The sequence below is a fragment of the Pogona vitticeps genome, chromosome 1 (assembly GCF_051106095.1).
Source record: "Pogona vitticeps strain Pit_001003342236 chromosome 1, PviZW2.1, whole genome shotgun sequence".
Taxonomy (NCBI): domain Eukaryota; kingdom Metazoa; phylum Chordata; class Lepidosauria; order Squamata; family Agamidae; genus Pogona; species Pogona vitticeps.
In genome coordinates, this window is record NC_135783.1 from 101,884,591 (window position 1) to 101,906,338 (window position 21,748).

At 44.1% G+C, this 21,748-nt stretch overlaps 1 protein-coding gene across 1 annotated transcript; it reads left to right on the forward strand.

Moving 5' to 3' along the window:
• The first annotated feature begins 323 nt into the window (after positions 1–323).
• Positions 324–21,532, forward strand: COQ3 (coenzyme Q3, methyltransferase). The gene is made up of 7 exons (XM_020781994.3): positions 324–603; positions 2,217–2,316; positions 2,911–3,063; positions 3,661–3,760; positions 5,475–5,717; positions 9,407–9,566; positions 20,655–21,532. Exons 1-7 carry the CDS (start codon positions 549–551, stop codon positions 20,855–20,857), a joined length of 1,014 nt encoding a protein of 337 aa, XP_020637653.3. The 5' UTR covers positions 324–548; the 3' UTR covers positions 20,858–21,532.
• Positions 21,533–21,748: the final 216 nt, after the last annotated feature.

A 21,748-nucleotide genomic window follows, 5' to 3' on the forward strand; every position in this document is an offset into this window, starting at 1 on the left:
ATGATGGAGAAGAGTTTCCCGGTAACGAAAACCGCGGTCTTCCAGCGCCCACGAGTAAATCCCATTTCTTTCAAAAGGGCTGAATTAATACTTTCCCAAGGATCGCGCTACAGAAAAAAAAAGGCTTCAGGCCCCTTGTTTATTCCCGGGGCGCATAGAGCCGCAGCACCCGTAATAACAAAGGAGACCCTTCTTAGATGAAATGAAGGACTGGAAAGGCCTGTCGGCGCTGGCTTCCTCCGCTTCAAAAGCCCCCACTGGGCTCACGGAGGCTCAGAAGAAGTCGAGCAGCGCCACAACACCGCCCTTCCTTCCAACCATGGAGGAGGAGAAGGAGGAGGACGTCCTTTCCCCTCGCCGGAACCGGAGGCTGGGCGCGGCTTCTGACGGCAAACAGCGAGCCCTATCGGTCCAGGAAGGGCCGGAGGTCGGGGCGTGCTGTCGATGTAGTCTGGCCTTCCCGCGGAGGTCGCCTCCTTCATCCGCGAAGAGGGCAGGCAGGCGCGGGCTGTGGAGGGCGAGGGGGCCCGTGGGGCTGCCCGGCTGGAATGGCGACCGGCTGGTGGCTCTGTCGACGCGCCCTCCACCCGCGGGCGCTCCTCGGTGAGTTAAGGAGCTCTTGACAGCCTTCCCCCCCCCCCCCAGGGCGCGCCGCGAGTGGCCCCGGCTGGCTGGCTGTCGCCGGACGAGATTTATTTATTTATTTATTCTATTTATATCCTGCCTATCTGGTCGATATGATAGGCGGCTTACAAAATCATAATACAGTAATATAATAATAATAATAATAATTCCCGGCGCGAACGGCTGAGTCTTCCATACTCTTGAGGTGGCTGCCACGATGCCAAGAGACGGCCCGGGGTGCCCTCATGCAGGGCGACACACCGGGGCTTAGCGCCTCTCATTGAAAGAAGGGGCTGTGGGCCGGCGAAGGCGGCCGAGAAGTTGCCGGTTCGTAAGATTGCGGCGCTGACTGGGAACGAAGGCCGCTCGAGTCTGACGGGGAGCTGGGAGCGAGGGTTCCCAGCCCCCTCCCAGCCCCCCCAGGGGTGCACAAAAGCGGCCCCGGCAGGAAGCTTTTCCCATCCAGGGCCCTCCCTCTGGCTGTTGTAAACAAAACGGTCTCTTTCCAAGTGAAAGCGAGCAAAAACTCCCTTTCCGCTTAGCCCTTCTTTAGGCATTCTCCGCTATAATCATGCTGTTTACGATGCAAACAAAAACAAGTCGGGGGGCTCCTTTCAGACAAACAGCCTTAGTTTAGTGTGAGCTTTCATGACTCACAGTCCACTTCTTCAGACACTACACTTTTAGCTTCAACGTGTGTATTGCTTTCACTGTGTCTGTTTTATTTACTTTAAATGTTTCTGTTGCTCGTTTGTTGCAAACGCTTTATTTAGGAGAGTCAAAATAAAATATATTGTATTGGCTTTCATTGCACAGTACCAGAGCAGTATGCAACATGTCATATTTTTAGATTGTGTCATGGAAGTAGAGAAATATTTATGCTACCTTCATTGGCCTATGTATCCTTGCAAATTTACACAGTGGAAATAATGTTGTTGATGTTGGTTGAGATAAATCAGCACTCCAGCTTTGGCTCAATTTTCAGAGACCCACACAAGTTATCTGGCCCTCATGTGACTAGTTTACTTGATTTGACAGTGGGGGTGACAGATGGACAAGTGTCCTCCATGTCCTCCCCTTCCACTCACCACTGGGATTTTAGCTCAGTATTTGTCACATTGAGTATGTAATCAGATTATGATTAGGTTTTTTAAAAAAATAAGATATGCACTTGAGGGTACTGCTGGAATGTGTGTTAGGTGGGTTCTGTCAAGGTAGTAATACAAATTGAATTAGTGTAGTTGAAGCTCATTAAAAGTAGTATCAGAAATGAATTGATTAATTGATAACACTATTAATATCTTGTAAAAACTTGACAAGCATGGAGAGTAAATGCAAAGTTGTTGTTATGTGCTTTCAAGTTGGAACCAGCTCATATTAACCTTAGCAGGGCTTTCAAGGTAAGTGAGATATTTAAGGAGTGATTTTACCAGTTCCACAACCTCAGTGAGTTTCCATAAGTGAGCAAAGGTTTGATCTCGGGCTTCCTGAGTCCCAGTTCCTTACTCTATCCACTGTATCACACTGGGTATCCCAAATACAAAGCTAGTGGCAGTCTAATATTGTTTTTTTTTCTTTTCTTATTTGTGCAGTTAACCGCTGCGTTCAGCTTCCTCTTATTGTCCATGAGCTCTTCTTTAAGAAATTAAATTTTGGTATGTTTGTTGGTTTGCCGGAATTGAGAAACAAAATGTAAGTATTGTTGCTAGTAATAACTGTAGAAAATATGTTTCTGTGACAAAAAGCAATGCATTTTGTGATAAATTGTCAGTGTTGTCACCTTTATATAAATAAAAGCTCAAGATGGCCATCTTGATTTGTTCCCTTGTTTTCTATTGTTTGCAGACATTTTCTAAAGTAGAAAGTTTGCTACAGTGCTGTGTAGGCTTTTAACATTCTGATTCTGCATGCCTATATATTAGTGTAAGGCTAGAGTAGTACCACTTGACTATTCCAGTATTTTGTATTTTGCAGTGATATATGTCTATTTAGTCTTCTGTCTTTTAAATGAACTGAATGTCCCCAGTACTTCAGCCTTGCTTCATGTCCAAGTCACTTATAGGTTATGGCTAATGGGTTGAAGCAAGATACTGTCAGGTGCTTACTACAGTTCTAATATGCCCACATTGTGAATAGTGCTAAATAAGTAATTATTGGATGCTGAATGTAGGTTTGTCAAATGTCCCTTCTCTGCAAAAGACACTTTCTTATTACATTTTTAATCCTTATTTGCTCATTGATTGCAATTGTATTTTAAGCTGCTTAATGTAGGGTTTTTAACATTAGCTCACTTGCAGAGCAGTCATACAGCAGCTGGCAAACAACAGTGGATCCGAAGGAGATGAAAAAATTCCAACTCCTGGCACATAAATGGTGGGATGAGGATGGACAATATGCAGCTCTTCACTTTATGAATGATATTAGAGTACCCTTTATTAGGTAATATTTTCAAATATTTCAATCTTTATAGACTGCTATAAGGAATTGAAAAATGCCACATGTGGATCTTGAAGCATTTCATTGCTACTGTTGCTAAGCTTTAATACTTACTGAGCACAGAACTATTATAATTGGGACTGTAGGTTTCATTGGTAGGCAACATAAACTCTGCAATCTTGTACATGTCAACTTAGAATTTGGTCCACTTTTTCTGATGTTGTTTATTGCACTTGAATCAGAGTTCAGCCCTAGTTGGAAAAAGAGACCAGTTTTACTCAGAGTGTATGTTAATTCATGGAAGTCTAGGATACTAGCATATTCATTTGTTTTCAAACTCATGTTGTTTCTGGAGTGTGGGTGTATGCTAATAGGGAAATGCAGGGAAAATTGAGGATGACTTCTTCCTAAAAATGAACCAGATCTTTTGTTTTCTAGCTAAATTTTTGCACTTAACTTGGGATCTTAAAAACCAAACACATTGAGATTTGAGTAGTACATAAATACACGGAAATTTAGTTAATCAAGGGGTAGTTGATAAATATTCCTTAGTTGTAAGCAGTCTTAATTAAAAGTACTTTGTCTTATATTTTGTGCAAGAGATACCATTTTGAATATGAAAAATGACCATCAGCTAGGAAGCCCTCTCTCTGGCATGAATATTCTGGATGTTGGCTGTGGTGGTGGACTTCTTACTGAGGTAGGTGTTACACTTTTCAAAGTGCTGAAAACTGCTATCCCCGTATTTATTTTTTAGAATCACAGAGGGTGAAATTACTTCCATGTCTTTCTATAGCTTGGAATCTCCCTTACATTTGGCACTAGTATGCTTGTTTACTTTGAGGTAATCCGATAATCCAAAATTGCTAATATTTCTTATGTGCAGTAGGTTGTTTTGTTATCATTATCATTGAATGTACAGAATTAATATGAAGAATTAGAATGTGAGTAGAGGCACACTTTGGCTGATAAGGCTCAGTACAGTGGTACCTTGAGTTACGAACTTGATCCATATAGGAACAGCGTTCGTACGTCGAAAAGTTCGTAAGTCGAGGCAAACTTTTCCATAGGAATGCATTGAAAACCATTTAATCCTTACCTGCTGTTTTTCATTAAGTCGAGGCGCTGTTCTTCAGTCGAAGCATTAGTTCCCATAGGAACTACAGTGGACCCTCGACTTACAGATGGCTTGACTTACAGACTTTTCGAGTTACAGACTTCTCTGGACGCAAAATTTAGATTTGACTTGCAGCCGGCGAATCGACCTACAGACCAGAAAAAAAACAAAATGGAACAAAAACGGCCGGTTATGGGATTAATCGGTTTTCAATGCATTGTAGGTCAATGGAGACTCGACCTACAGACTTTTCGACCTGCAGCCACTGTTCCAATACGGATTAATTCCGTAAGTAGAGGATCCACTGTAATTCAAAACCGGTTAATCCGTATCTACCACTAGGGGGTGAATTTTTTTTATTTTTTCTTCTTTTGACCTAAGGCGAACTTAGGTCAAAAAAAGGGCAGGAAAGGTTTTCTTTTCTTTTCTCTTTTTTTGGTTCGTAAGTCGATGCTCCGTTCGCAAGTCGAAGCAACTTTTTTCGAACTGAGCTGTTTGTAACTCAAATCGTTCGCAAGTAGGGACGTTCGAAAGTCGAGGTGCCACTATACTTGAGTGAAGTTTTCACCCATCTTACTGAAATTTTAATTCCCACTGTATCCGGCAGGCTTTTTCAGAATCCAGTGTTGACAGGATTAGCAACATCAGCACACTATACTCTTTCTAGATGATACTTTTGATATAGAATTTCTAAAAATTGATTCTTTAATGTTATGGGCATTTTAAACATGACAATTATGAACATATTTGTTCACTATATGTTTTCACTAATAATTCAGTTTAGGATTATATTCTTATCTAGTAATTAACCTTAAAAGTCATGGAATGTTTTGGGGTCAGTCATTTTATTATTCTGGTGTTAGACTGTACCAAGGAGCCTCCTTTGAGATAAGAATCAGAGCTCAGCTTTTGGAAGGAGATTCTGTCCCCACAGATCTTTTAGATCTTTTACCTCCCTGACAATATTGCTCCGACTTTGGATAGAAAGTATACTCCCAGCCCACTGCCAGATCTCCAGTATGGGAAAAGATGGAGACAGGCTTGTCTGTTTCCTTCCTATTGTTGGTATTGGGAGAGGGGAAAAAAGAGTCTTTTCAGGGTAGGGAGTGGGAAAGATAGAGCAAATGTGACTCCTTCTGTCCTCGTTGTAAATGTCAACTCAGGGCTTCAGCACAATAATATGATTGCCCTGTCTAGTTCTTAAATAACTTCAAACAAGTTTCTAGTTGACTAAAGTGGCTTTTTCATTTTTTTTCATGTAGCAGGAGCTGTGTGCTTATGATTATTACAACTTTAGCCCCTAGGTAGACTTGGAGCTTCTGTAACTGGAATTGATCCTCTGGAAGAAAACATTAGAACAGCAGAACTGCATACATCCTTTGATCCTGCCTTAGCAAAGAGAATCCAGTACAGATCCTGTGCACTGGAGGATATTGTGGAAGAGGCATCGGAAACATTTGATATTGTTGTAGCTTCTGAAGTAATAGAACATGTGGCTGATGTTGAAACATTCATCAGGTGCTGTGGGAAAGTGTTAAAAGTGAGTTCAAGTAAACATCTGTGAAGGAAAAAGGAAACTTTGTGCACTAATCTGTTCAGTTCCTTTTTATATTTATTTTTTTCTAAAATAGTGGTCAGAGTGGAATTCTGTGCAGATGCATAACCGTTCAGTGAAATCTATGTTATGTATCTATGTATGCATTGATTGATTGATTGATTGATTGATTGATTGATTGATTGATTGATTGATTTATATGCAGCCCATCTAGACATAGTCTACTCTGGGCAGCTCACAACATATACTAAAAACAATATAAAATATTTGACAGTTAATTTAAAATAAATAGTTCCAAATGGCATAAATCAAAAGAGAAAAAAAATAATAGTCATTTAACTGACTGAAGGGAAGGCCTGCTTGAATAGCCAAGTTTTCAACTGGCTTTTGAAGATGCCCAGCGAGGGTGCCAGCCAAATTTCAGTAGGGAGGGTGTTCCACAGCCGAGGGGCCACCGCCGAGAAGGTCCGGTTTCTTTCTCCTCCCGGGCCTCCCTCGGTGTCAGACCCCTCAGCCGTCCCTGCTGGCTATGTCGAGTGATTCGGGTAGATCTGGGTGGGAGAAGACGATATGCCAGATATTGAGGTCCCAAACCATTTAGGGCTTTATATGTAATCATTAACACTTTGAAGTCAACGCGGAAATGGACGGGCAACCAGTGCAGAGCAGCCAGAGTGGGGGAAATATGTTGTTGTTTTCTCACCCCACTAAGAAGCCTGGCTGCTGCATTCTGGACCATCTGAAGTTTCCGCATCAGCCTCAAAAGTAGCCCCACGTAGAGTGCATTACAGTGATCTAATCTCGAGATTACGAGTGCGTGGACTAGAGTAGTGAGGGGCCTCCATCAAGATAGGGTCGCAGCTGGGCAATCCGCCATAGATGGCAATAGGCAGAGCGGACCACGAACGCCACCTGGGTTTCCATGGTAAGCGCCGGGTCCAGATGTACCCCCAAGCTGCGGACCTCACTCTTTGCGGCAAGGGTCGTCCCCCCAAAAGAAAGGGAATTACCTATACCGCTGATGGAAGGACCGCCCACCCTCAAGACCTCCGTCTTGTCCGGGTTCAGCCTTAACCCATTCAACTGCATCCATTCCAATACAGTCTCCAGGCAGCGCTGAAGGAACAGGACGGCTTCCACTGAGGTAGATGAAAAGGAGATGTAGAGCTGTGTGTCATCAGCATACTGGTGACACGATGCCCCACACCTCCTGATGACAACACGTAGCGGCCTCATATAGATGTTAAACAGCATTGGAGAGATGATCGACCCCTGTGGAACCCCATAGTTGAGACTCCACGGGGCCGAGACACTCTCCCCAAGTTGAACTCTCTGGGGATGGTCCTCCAAGAAGGAACGGAGCCAGGCAAGCATCAGGCCACCAATTCCCAACTCAGAGAGCCTCCCCAGGAGGATACCGTGGTTGACGGTATCAAAGGCTGCCAAGATGTCGAGGAGGACTAACAAGGACGTATTGCCCTCATCGGCCTCCCTCAACAGGTCATCCATCAGTGCGACCAGTGCCATCTCTGTACTGTAACGCGGCCTGAAGCCTGACTGGAACGGGTCCAGGGCGTTGGTTTCGTCCAAGACCGTCTGAAGCTGATCTGCCACCACTCTCTCAACCACTTTGCTAAAGAAAGAAACTTTGGCGACGGGCCTATAATTGCCAATGTCGTCCGTCGCCAAATTTGGTTTCTTCCTAATGGGCCTAATAGTGTCTCCTTGAGGGCAAGGGGTACCTTGCCCTCCTGAAGAGACCCATTAATTATTGCACTTAGTGTTCTGGTGACTACAAAGCTTCAAGCAGACTATTATTTGTCACAAACTAAAGAGACATTACCATGTCTACAAAAAGGCAGTCTGTTTAGAAAGATTTGAGTGTGTAAAAGCTGGAATTTGTTAGGTCTTAGAGACAAAGAATTCCAGAGGCAGGAAGCAAATAACAGGGAGAAATGATGAGGTAAATGTGGGCATACAATGATTAGTAAATGCTGAAAAAGTTTATTTTAAACATTAAAATGTGAATACTGGGTATACTACAAGATGAGATATTGCTATCTAGGTTACATCAGTTCCATAAGCCATACATATTTGAAGACAATTCCTTCAAAGCCTCTTGTTTTAGTTTCCTGAATCCATTTGGGGTTATCTGCTGTGATGCAGTCATCTGTACTACAAATCATGCAGAGCAGTTTCTAGCCTTGCTATTGCATTCTTTTTGTTAGTGTGCAGATGCCAAAATTATGCTCCAGAGAGTTTACTAGTTCTCTAGAAATGGTTTCTTACATTATATGGCAGGAGGTGCAAATGAGGAGGGGAGGCGGAATTATTACTTATTATGATGGAAGCTGTGGAATCTGATGAAAGTGCATTGTTGGATTCTGGCCAGAAGCAAATTATACATTACTAAAAATAGTATAGTATTAACAAAAGCATATGCAAACCATAAAAGCATTAGCAAAAGGATACTTAGGATCTTTTATTTTTCAGCATCAGAAGAGAAAGTTAGCTGGCTGATACATTTTACTGGTGTCCTAAGATATGGTCAGTGAAAAATTAATAATTCATTTGGTACCAACACTGTTCAGTTTAGGTTAAAATATATATATTTTCACGCCTAAAAACATTTATTTGTAACGAGATGGGCATGAAGCAGCAAAACGGCTGTTCATCTTGGTTCATGGTTCATTGAAGTTGACAAATCATCAATTTCTGAAGTTTTCCTGATGAACCACAGTCTGGACCAGGAAGTTCGGGAAAATGCTCAAAACATTTTGGGTTTGTGTTAGTTTGGGTTCTCCCATGTGGGTGAATCTGAACGAACCCGAATCAACAAATCAGCAATTTTCAACAAACTTCCTGGTTCATTGTTAGGTTTGTGCCCATCTCTAATTCTTAATAGTCTTGAAAGTGGGTGTGTAAGTGGACCTAGATGTATCTATAATATGAATTCAACCATTCAGGTGTCTTCTGTGGAGAAATCGTAGGCACACGAGATCTGCAACAGGACTCTTGTCTGTTGTGCAAAATTCTCAGCAGCTTCATAACCTCTCTTGGATAACCTGTGCTTGTTAAATTGGTTTAACATTGTACTAAGAAAGAGCCCTTACTGAAATGTGGTTCAGTAGTGGTTTGCTTTTGAACTGACTCACGTGAATAAATGCTAACTAGTGTGGTGCTGCTGTAGTTGTTTAGTATATTTAATTGGCTGTTGAATCATATGCATGTCTGTTGAGAAGTATCACTGAACTTAGTGAGATTTATTTCCCGGAAAGTGTGTATAGAGTTAAAACCTGAGCATCTCTTATTGAAATATAATGGGCAACAGACTTTTTTGTAATTTTATTATAATTTTATTACAAAACCTGGATTATAAAATTTGTCTGGGGAGAAGCATTTTCCCTATTATCTCCCTTTGTCTCTCACATATACACAGTCACTCTTGTTATTCTTAAGATGATGTTTGTTGCTTCATCTGATATAATTTTATTCATATACAACATGTATGCAAATTTATTTAATCAAGGTGCACATGTACTAGTAAGATTTTTTTAATCAAATGGCAGTCACTTTAATGTTAACTTTTTTCCATAAAAGATGCTCCCTGAGATATAATGTATATATATACATTACTGATTTGCAGACCAACTGACTTGTATTCTGTTTATTAGCCTGAAGGTTCTCTGTTTGTCACTACAATCAACAAGTCACAGCTGTCCTATATTTTTGGCATTGTGGTTGCTGAGAGTGTACTGGGCATTGTTCCAGCAGGCACCCATGACTGGGAGAAGTTCATAGCACCTGAAGAGCTAGAGCGCCTCTTAGAATCAAGTAAGTGTTAAAACCCAAGCAATTGTATGGTATATAGTCTTATTTGGGTATGGCTAGGAATTTGACCCTGTACGTTTTGTATAATACAAAAGTTGCATAGAAAAAACACTTTAATCAGATAGCTTTGCCAACTGAAAAATTGGTAGTACAGTGGTACCTCGCTTAATGAGCGCCTCGGTTAACGACGAATCCGCATAGCAACGGATTTTTTGCGATCGCAAAAGCGATCTCATTGCAATGTTTTTAATGGTAAAAAAGCACTTTGCGATGATGGGTAAGCTGTTTCGCTTACTGATTTTCGCATAGCGATGTTTTAAAAACAGCTGATTGGCGGTTCCAAAATGGCCGCCGGGGAAAAAAGGCCACCCGCTGTGTTTTTGTGCTGATTCCTCGCATACCGGGCAGCGAAAATGGCAGCCGTATGGAGGATTTTCACTTAAAGGGGAGTTTTAAGCCCATAGGAACGCATTAAACGGGGTTTAATGCATTCCTATGGGCTTTTCCCCCCGCATAGCAACGAATCCAGATAGCGACGATTTTTCCGGAATGGATTATCGTCGCTATGCGGGGCACCACTGTATATACATGCCTTCTTCTACCTAATACTCTGCAGATTTCATTCTTGTACTGGCTGTGAGTGATGGAAGGAATAGCTCAACCCATCCGGGGAGCAGGATATCACAGAATAGGGTTTACCTATGTTGAACTGTAATGTTGATTTTGTTGTGGAGAAAACCTAGTACAGTGATGCCTCGCTAGATGATTGCCTCGCGGGATGAAAAACCCGCAAGACGATTGGTTCTTGTGATCACTATGGTGCCTTGCAAGACTTTTGTTCTATGACCGTGCTTCGCAAGACTTTTTTTTTGACACCTATGCATAGGGAACCTCGCAAGATGATTTTTTCACAAGACGACGATTTTCGCGGAACGAATTAAAATCGTCTTGCGAGGCACCACTGTAGGTTCTTCCTTCATGAGACAAAGATTGTCTTTTCAAAGAGCGGGATGGAAATTTCTACTTGGGAGATGAGCTAAGCTCCTCAGATGAAGTGTGCTGAAACTGGCCTGTTAACATCATTTATTGCCTTTCTTTGTGCTTGAGTTGGGCTGTAGTCCTGATCAGGAGTTTGACTGAGCTCCTGTTTTTATAATGATTTTGAACAGAGCATTTAAGGTGCATTGACAATGAGAGTACCATCAGATTACAACTTTCCTTATAGCAAAAACTGGTTTTTAATCACAAAAGTTTATTAAGAAGGCTTTACCACATAGTATAATGGAGATAGGGAAACACAGGTAGACCTTGGGTTGCACAAAAAGTAACTTTGAGTAACTGGGAGATTTACAGAGCTCTTAAATCTTCCTCAGTCTGATACTTCCTTCTAAACTGGCTATAAACCAAGCAATACAAATAATATTTGCAAATACTGAACTCACTTCCCTTGCTTTTTTGCTTTGTTCTCTTTGCATTTCTGATTTATTTTGTTTATTTTTGCAGTGGTTCATGCATGCTTCCCTTGCTTTTTTGCTTTGTTCTCTTTGCATTTCTAATCTAATCTCCGTTTGTGATCTGTGTTTTTGCAATGGTTCCTGCATGCTTCCCTTGCAAATCAGGAAAGTTTTTGCAAGGGTCTGTGCTGGCTTGGTTTAAAATGTGTTGGTGTAAAATGTGTGAGTTTAAAATGTGTCAGTTTAGCATATGTTTTAGACTCGAGACTCTTTCCCTCCCTCATTGTCTTCTCTCTCTCTGTCTCCCTCCTTTCCTGCCATTTTTTTAACCTAAGTCATCTTAGGTTAAAAAGAAAAAAGAAAAAATCTCCCCCTAGTGGTAGAGGACGGATTAACCAGTTTTGCATTAGATCTTATGGGAACGAATGCTTTGACTTACAAACCGTGCCTTGACATAAGAACAAAAAACAGCCAGAACAGATTAATCGGGTATCAGTGCATTTCAATGGGAAATGCTGCTTGACTTAATAACGTTTTGACTTAAGGACTCCATTCCAATACGCATTAAGTTTGTAAGTCAAGGCACCACTGTACTAGTGTCCAGTTTCACCAGGCTAATTTAATTTGAAAAATACTTATTTAAACATTGCGTTTGAAGCAAAACCAGCTTCTTGAATATGATTATTTGGAAGGTGGAAATTAGTTTATTTATGACTTTCTGCAATAACTTCTGTGGTAAAGATATGTGTGTGAAAGTGGACAAGAACTACTGACTTTGTACAGAGCAGTGGCTCCCAAGTGTTAGGTCCTACGTGTTCTACTCTGTCTACGAAAAGGCCTGACCATTGCCTATGTTAGCTACATTTTCTGAGAAACACTTGGGGTACAAATGGGTACCACTTCTATTAGAGCTAGCCTTTCCTTAGAGGTGTTTGGGTGCTTCCAGTTTCAGGGGCAGGGTGTGCAATCATTGTTTTTATTAGCAGCACTGAAAAAGTATTTTGATCAAAAATTAATGAATTTAAAATTAATGCTTTAATTCCAAGCTTGGGGAGAAACAATAAGCAGGTTATGTGATGTTGTAAGATGGAAAACTGTAAATCTACCTAAATGTAGGTATTGGAATATTAGAGAGTTTAGTTATTCGTCCAGTGCTTAAATGCACAAGTAGAGATGGGATGTTCATATTCACCTCCCAGGGGAGACGAATACAGAACCGCCACCACAGGTGACCTGGCCCTTTGGACCCTTCTTCCAGAACCAGCCCAGTCCACTCACCAGGCTTCATGTGGCGCATGCATCCATCATCGGTAACATTGTGCCAGTCACATAAGTAGCCCAGCCAACATTTTTCCTCCTCCCTGCACCATTGCCCACTCAGCAGCTAAGTGGGAAGACTTTTCATCCTGCCTCTTTGCCAAAGTGTTTAGCAGTGAAGGGAAGTGGTGGAGCGCCAGCTGGGCTACTACTGCGATTGGCACAGTGTTACTGATGATGGACTTGCATGCCACACAAAACCCAGTTAGTGGACCAGGATGGTTCTGGGGTGTTTCATATCCCCAGGGATATGACTACGAAGCTCCCATGTTTATAATAGCAAGGTATAGCTGAGGTTTTGTTGTTGTTGTTAAAGAAATAGACTGCAGATATCCTAGCTTTTCTGGAGACATCAATGTGTCCTTTCTCCTGATATAAGGTTGTAATTGTAACAAGGTGTAAAGAGAAAAACGTCCATTAAAAACCAGAGACATATTCTAGTAATTGAAAAAGAGCAGTGTGTGAGCAGTTCGTGAATTTCTCCTGATATAAGGTTGTAATTGTAACACGGTGTAAAGAGAAAAACGTCCATTAAAAACCAGAGACATATTCTAGTAATTGAAAAAGAGCAGTGTGTGAACAGTTCATGAATTTCCAGGTTATTTTATATTTCTGTTGCTAAAATGGGTCCAGTCCCCGAATGCTTAGCTTTCCTGTGGCACTTGCCCAAAACATTACTTTGTGGCCTAAATGTTGGAAGTGACTGGGTGCAATATAGTTTGGACTGAAGAAGTAGCATTCCTTCATATGGCAAGAGAGGGCCAAAGTCAGGGAAGGATTCCTTAGGCTTTCTAGACTGTATTTCTGCCATGTTTTGAGGAACTCCTGAGCCCGCTATTTTTTGAATAATTTTTTTGACCACTAGTGGACACAAGGTAGATTTTCAGTTTAAAAGAAAAACAACAGCTTTTATAGCTAGACCTATTTTCGGCTAACAAATGTGCATTATTATAGCATTCTTTGTAGTGCATAACGCAACATTAAAAAACAAAAACAAAGTAACCTCTCTGCCTACATCCCTCCCCGGTAGGTACTAATTGTGAGTGCAGATCTCAAGAATGCCCTGCAGCCCCCACTGCCTTTGCCTACACCTGCCTTAGATTGTAAGTGAAAAGCTGCTAAGCCTAGCAGCACACCTTTCTCCTGCCACCCAATAGGTTCATCAAGTTACAGTGCTCGCATTGGAGTACCGTATTTGCCGGCATACAATATGACTTTTTGGCCCTGAAAAACATGCCTCCAAGTTGGGGGGGTCGTCTTGTATGCCGGGTGCATGTCCAGCAAACCCTCCCTCTCTCCCAGCGAAGTCACTTACCTGGTAGTAAGACCGAGTAGAGCCCCGCTCCTAGCCTGGGAACAGCCTGACTCTAGCGCCGAACAGCTGACTGTCGGAACAGCAGAGAGGCGGCAGCCATTTTGAGATGCAACCACATGGCTGCTGCCTCTCAAAATGGCTGCCGCCTCTCTGCTGTTCCTTCTTCCAGCAAACCCTGGCTCTCTCCGAAAAGGAACCAAAAGGAGCAAAAGGAACTCTCCCCATGATGCAGCCAAAGCAGAATCACGCATGCGGAAGAGGGGGTAGTCTTATACAGCAAGTATATAACAAACTCTACATTCTGAGTGGGAATGTTGGGGGGTGGTCTTATATGCCCAGTCACCTTATACACCGGCAAATACGGTAATAAAAATTACCATACAGATGCATTCCATATGGCTATGATCACATTTTGGAAATACTTTACCATATGTAACAGCTATTCTTCATCGTGGTCTTCTGTGAATGCACACAAAGGGTTAACTTCAGCACCAGCGTCGGTCCTCTCGGAACATTCTCTAGCTGCAAGAGAAAAGTAACAATGTTTAGGACTACCCCTACTGCGCACGCCCAGCCTAACCGTCCCTCAGTTCCATTTTTCCGCCTGGCGGTTTGGAACCTCTCGTTCTTAGCTGCATTTATATACCTTAAAAAATTAGACTAATTCCTTCGTTTTGACATGGATTTGCTACACGGACTACCCTCGCGCTTTTCCTTCAAACTAGACGACATCGGTTTTTCTACTTCCCTCGGCTTTGACTCGGACTGGTTTACGGACTTCTTTGCCTTCTCCTTCGAACTAGTCGACGTCGGTGTCTCTACCAACCTATGTCCCCATCCGGACCCTTTAGCAGGTGTGTGGTGTGCGATCGGAAAATCCCCCACCAAGACGGCCACGATACTTGTTTGTATTGTTTAGGGGAATCGCACAACTCCAAATCTTGCCCACACTGCAAAGCTTTCACTAAAGCCGCCCTTAAGGCTCGCCAACAGCGCCTTAAACTTCATCTGTGGGAGTCAACATTATCTTCCACAGCGCCTTCAGAGGGGGAAATGGCTTCCACTTCCAGAGCAGCCCCCGTACAATCGGTGGTGTCGAAAGTCTCAAAAATGTCGAAGAAGTCCGCGGCACCTAAGTCGACCGCTCTTGCTTTGAACCCCGAGGCGCCGGCTCCTGCTCCACCGAAAGCAAAGCCATCGAAAACGTCGAGGGCCAAGGTGTCTGCCAAGCCAAAGGCGACGTCCCTTCAGTTATCTCCAGCCTCCGGATCGATACCTTCTCCGATCCTCGAGGGGTTGTCGAGACTCTTCGAAGCTTCGTCGGAGGTAGCCGTTCCACCTCCTTCTCGACGAATTGAACCTGTGCTGCCGGCGGGCATACCATCCCCGACGCCGAGCCAGCTTGTTGGAGCCACTACCGGCCTAACTTCTGCCCCACATAGCCCATCTCCTGAGGGCCAGGGGTCGTCTCCTCTGTTGATCTCGTCCGTGCATTCTGGGTCGAGATCTTCACGAGACAAGTGTCCTCGCTAACCCGTGCGTTCGAGGTCGAAATCCCCTCGAGACAAGCGTCCTCGCACGGAGAAGCACCGTTCCTCAAGTCGGTCCCCTTCTACCGACCGCTCGAGATTGAAATCTCCTCGACGAAAACGGTCGAAGAGGAAGCATCGCGCCTCAACCCAGTCTGACTCTTCCCACCGTTCGGGATCGAAATCTTCAAAGCGTAAACGCTCCAGGAAGAAGCACAGATCCCATCGACGTCATAGCAAGCACCGGCGTCGATCCTCTTCTTCCTATTCCGCGGACTCGGACCGACCCAAACGTCGTAAACATCATCGACGTCGACATGGTCGCTCGAGGTCCACTTCCTCGTCTTCGACGTCCGCGTCTCGGGATCGGCATCATAAGAAGATCCGGTACATTTATCTATCTTCTTCGTCGGAGTCGACCCGTCCTCGACGTCGACGTCGAGTTATACGCGTTGGGGCTAAGCCACCTTCATTACCAGTTGTCCCTGCAACGCAACCAGTACCCTCAACGTCGGCATCGACTGCGATCCCGTCACAGCCTCAGCACCAGTCGGCGCCGAGAGACCACCCCCAAAAAAGAAAAGGGATGTGTTCTCCTCAGATCCAGATGAGGTGTCCACAGAGCAATCCTCTGACTCCGATCAAGAACAACCTCTGCCCCTGCCACCTCATGAGTTGCCTCAGGGAGATGTGGTTGTTTCAGACACTGGGGATCCTCACGCGTCTTCCCCATCTGAGGACTTCTCTTGGTATTCCCAGATGATGTCAAGGCTCGCAAAAACCCTGAAGTTGGACTTGAATCTTCCTTCACCTCCGGGTGAAGACTTATTCTTCGGGGACATTAAGAAGGATAGCACCGCTCCTCCCAGTATAGCCTTTGTGTCAGTAGTTATGGAGGCCATTAAGGAATTCTGGGCTCAGCCTGCAAATACTCCAAATGTTCCTCGTCGCACAGAGAACTTTTATAGAATTCATGGTGCTGACACCCAGTTTCTGCTCAAGCATCCAATTCCAAATTCACTGATTGTGGAAACAAGTTGCTCCAGACCATCTGTCAAGGCTCACGTTAGCCCCGTTGACAAGGAGGGTAAAAAGCTGGAAATTATAGGCAGAAAAATATACTCCCTTATCACCTTGTTGCTCCGAGTCATCAATTACCAGACTGTGTTAGGGGCTTATCACAAGCAGCTCTGGCTCAAAGTCTTGCCAGGGCTGAAACTGATACCTGAAGACACCCGGCAAGTTTTTCTCAATTCATATGAGGAGGCCCAGACAGTGTCCAAACATGAACGCCTCTCCATTCGCCATGCAGCAGAGATCGCTGCTAGGGTACTTATGTCTGCCATTACTATCCGAAGACATGCTTGGCTACGCTCTGCAGACATACTGGATGATGTAAAATCTAAGGTTGAGAGCCTTGCATTCGATGCTAGTGGCTTGTTCAATGAAAAGACTGACTCCCACTTAGAAGATCTCCACAAAGCCAAAAGGACAGCAAAGTCCTATTCTGTTCAAACTCAGTCTAGACAGAGGAAACCTCAATGGCGTAAATCTTACGGCCAATATCAACAACCTTCTCAACAATACCGTCCTTATAAGCACTTACCTCAACAGCGTTCCGGTCAGTCCTCCTCTTCTGTTCAGGGATACCGGCCTCGTCAGTCTCACCGTCGTCAATCTTTTAAACCACCTGGGAGAAAACAAAAACAGTATCTTTGACTTTCGTCCTCCCATACTCACTCATTCACCACCCACCACCCGTCTTCAGCCGTTTCTACACAACTGGTCTGCTATCACAACAGATACTTGGGCTCTAAGGATCATTCAATACGGTTACCAGTTGGAGTTTATAAAATCTCCTCCACTAGGCTTCATAAATCGCTCCTCCTTCGATTCCTCGCTAGAGGAAGAAATCTCATCTCTTTTGGAAAAAGCTGCCATCTATACAGTACCACCACACGACATAAAAAACGGGTTCTATTCCCGTTATTTTGCTGTATCAAAAAGAGGAGGAGGCATAAGGCCCATTCTCGACCTAAGACTCCTAAATACTTACCTGCGACCCAGACGGTTTCGAATGCTCACCTTAGAGTCCATCATGCACCTGCTGAAGAAAAACAACTGGTTCGTCCTTATAGATCTAAAGGACGCATATTTTCACATCACTATCCACCCCGACCACTGGAAATATCTTTGGTTCATCTTTCAGGACACGATTTACGAATTCCAGGCCCTGCCATTCGGCCTGTCCACGGCTCCCCGAACTTTCACCAAGGTCATGGCCCCAGTGGCAGCTTACCTTCGTCTCAGGGGCATCCACGTCTATCCTTATCTGGACTATTGGCTAGTGGTCTCCACGTCACAGAGACAATCCCTGAAAGACACAAAGTTCATCCTACATCTCCTTCTCAATCTCGGCCTCACTGTCAACAGAGAGAAGTCCCAGCTCATCCCCTCCAAAACGGTACAATACATAGGGGTTTGCTTAGATGCCGTCAAGGGTCGTGCATTTCTCCCCCCAGAGAGGATACGCAAGATACGACGAGCCATCAGACAATTCCAACCACGTGGCCGGGTGACAGCCCATCATGCCCAACACCTTCTCGGCCTGATGTCTTCTACCACGCCGGCGCTAGCCCACGCTCAACTCAAGCTAAGGTCGCTCCAGTCATGGTTCCTGGCTCTTTTCGACCCCATGGTAGACAGCCAAAGGAAACGTCTTCATGTCACGCCGGAGCTAGTCAGACAACTCCAGTGATGGACATACACACCTCACCTCAGGGTCGGCCGTCCCTTTCGTCCACTCCGTCTCACCGTCCAAGTCACAACGGACGCCAGTCCGTCCGGTTGGGGGGCACACTGCGCTCACCACACCATCCATGCCCTCTGGATCTCCACAGGAGGCAATGTTTCACATCAATCACTTGGAACTGCTTGCGGTCATCAAGGCGTTCAGGTCGTTCCTCCCCCTAGTACAAGGCCGCGGAGTTCAGCTAGTGACGGACAACACTACCACAATGCACTATGTCAACAAGCAGGGAGGAACTCGTTCTCAGTCACTCCTATACCTCTCCATCCTTCTCTGGGAGTGGTGTTACCATCATCATGTCTATCCAGTAGCCATTCATGTGGCCACAGAGGACAATGCAGTCGCAGACACTCTGAGCAGACTTCAACATCAGACACACGAATGGGAATTGAACCCTCTGGTCTTCAAGGACCTTTGCCACCGGTGGGGGACTCCCGTGTTGGACGTTTTTGCATCCCCTTGGAATGCGAAATGCCCCAGGTATGCGTCCCGGGCCGGGCTCGGCCTACACTCTCTCGGAGACACATTCATGATTCCATGGAATCAGGGTCTCTTATACATGTTCCCACCTCTTCCGTTGATACAGAGGTCCCTAGTGAAACTCCGACGTTCGATGACTCCGGCCATTTTCATTGCACCCTTTTGGCCTCGGCAGGTGTGGTTCCCCACTCTAGTCAAGATGGCTGTGGGCTCCAGAACTCTCCCTTTATGGCCCGACCTGTTGACCCAGGAGGAAGGCAAAATCCTCCACCCGGACCTCGAAACGCTCCACCTGACAGCGTGGAAGATCGTCCCGAGATCAAGGAAGTCTTGAATAGTGCTGTCAAGCCTTCCACGTCTCGCTTGTACGCGTATAAATGGAAAAGTTTTTTGAAGTTTACCCAGCAGAGGGGTCTCGTTCCGTCCCCGGTTTCTGTTTCAACGCTTTTACAGTACCTGCGTTACCTGTTTGACTTTAACCTTACTCTTTCTACTATCAAAGTGTACTTGGCAGCTGTTGTTTTCTTCCAACCCAGAGGCTCACCCTCTTCTCAGTTTTTCTCTCACCCTACAATTAGGACATTTTTGAAAGGCCTCTCTAACCTTCGACCTCCTATTCGTCCACCGATCCCGCAGTGGTCCCTTCATCTGGTCCTACATGCCCTTTCTAGACCTCCATTTGAGCCCATGGCTACCTGTGACCTTAAGCTGCTTTCTTTGAAAACACTGTTTTTGGTGGCTATAACATCTGCTCGCCGGGCTAGTGAATTGGCGGCGCTTCGCTCTGATCAACCGTTTCTTCAATTCTTCAGGGACAAGGTTATGCTCTACTTGGACGTTTCGTTTCTCCCTAAGGTGGTCTCGGACTTCCATGTGAATCAACCGCTGATTCTGCCAACCTTGTTCCCATCTCTGGCTACCGATGTTGAGCGCATGCTCCACATGCTCGATGTTAGACGATCCCTGGCCTTCTATGTGTCTAGAACCAAAGAATTTAGGCAGGCGAACAGACTTTTCCTCTGCTACTTTGGTCCAAAGAAAGGCTGTCCAGCCTCACCGTCGACACTCTCTAGGTGGCTTGTATCTACCATCACTCTCTCCTACGAGCTCAACCGCAGAGACCCTCCAGAGGGACTTAGGGCCCACTCCACCAGGGCTATAGCCTCATCAACTGCTTTACTGCATGGCGTAGACCTGCCCGACATCTGCCGGTCCGCTACCTGGTCCAATGCCTCTACCTTCATAACCCACTACAGATTGGACATGAGGGCAAGAGATGAGACGAGATTCGGGAGAGCAGTGTTAACATCTGTTCTTCAGTGACAGCCCACCATCCGGTTAGTAAGCGTGCTAATCACCCTTTGTGTGCATTCACAGAAGACCACGATGAAGAAAGAAAGGTTACTTACCTGTAACGATGGTTCTTCAAGTGGTCATTCTGTGAATTCACACAATCCCGCCCGGCCTCCCCTCTGTCTGTCTGTCACTGGTATCTCTAATGGGTTCAGGTACCTGTGGCGGACAAATGGAACTGAGGGACGGTTAGGCTGGGCGTGCGCAGTAGGGGTAGTCCTAAACATTGTTACTTTTCTCTTGCAGCTAGAGAATGTTCCGAGAGGACCGACGCTGGCGCTGGAGTTAACCCTTTGTGTGAATTCACAGAATGACCACTTGAAGAACCATCGTTACAGGTAAGTAACCTTTCTTTTTTAAGCAGCTACCCTTTGGCACAAATGAACAGCTCAGTGTGTCAGCTGATAGCTACAGTTGAAGGTTTTCAGATGTTATATGGAATGCTACCACAAAGAGAATCTTTTAAGTATCAGAATAAAAATGTATATAGTTTGGAAAGTCCTTGGCTTCAGGTGTATAACCTGAACATTTAATCAGTGTGTGAAAATAATTGAACAGTTATACATTTATATTAATATTGGGAGCATTTGTTCTTCAGGAGAATATGTTTTACTTAATATGGATATTTTTGAATGGTTTGATGGAATTAATACTTGAAACCTATTCTCAAGAGGCAGATTACTATTTAGGATGGACCAATATGACCCAGTGTGTTGGAATTCCACTGCAAGGAATTTTGCTAATGTGAATTATTACCATGCTCATTAGCTCCTTTTCAGTAAAGGTCACCTAACTCCTCCCCAATATCAATCTCTCTCTCTTATACTCTTACAGATGGCTTTTCAGTCAAGACAGTGAAAGGAATGTTATACAACCCTCTCTCTGGGTCTTGGACATGGATTGGAAATACTGTCATTAATTATGCACTCCATGCTGTGAAAACAAATATACAAGAACAGCTAGATCCGACGGAAGCCATTCTAGAGACGGGCAAAGAGGAACTCCAACCAGAAACTAGCATCAAAAGTGCTATTTAGGATGATGATGGTGAGAGGGTGGGAGAAAGTTGCATGAACAGCTGTAATGAACCATTAAGGAACAAGCAATCTGATGTCACATTGCTAGATGATGCTATATGTCTCTGGGGGGTCTCACATGGTAAAAGAATGATTGATTCTTTACATCAGTAGTTTTAAAAACTCAAAAAATGAGCTATCTTGAGTAAGAAGCAATTGTGTACGTTAAAAAAAAGATTTAAGGATTGCAAGTTACTGGGAATGGCACGGTCCTTCATGAAATATTTCTTAAAATACATGTCTCTTAAGTTTCCAAAGGATAGTTATTTTCATCAGGGTTTAATATTGTTTTCTTGAAGGCTTTTAATATTCCTATTAAAAATCATTCTATTTGTAAAGTAGCTGAATTCATTTTGTATTCAGATTCAGCAGCAGACCTATTCTAAAATTCCTAAAACACACATACTTGATTATTTCTTGCTTGTTTGGAGTAAATATGTATTTCAGCTGTGGTATTATAGCAGTGATTTATTTATTTATGTATTTATTTATTGGATTTCTATCACACCCATCTAGACCAAAGGTCTACTCTGGGCGGTTTGCAGGCAACATGTGCTAACACCTGTTTTTTCAGCATCACAGCCTCTGACAGATTTACCACCAGGTTTTGAAAAATAAAGGGCATTATTTCCTTCATTGAGGCAACCCTCCTATTTTAGGTCTGTTTCTTTTCTTGCTGCCTTCCCTTTTTTCCTATCATTACAAGGCAAAATCCTATTATTTACATATGCTAGTATAAGTCAAACAGCACAGATTAAAGCAGAAAATTTCCACTGAGTAAGATATAGATGTTTATATTCATCACACGCAGAACTGGTATATGACATGAAATGTAAGTGTCAACTTCTTAAC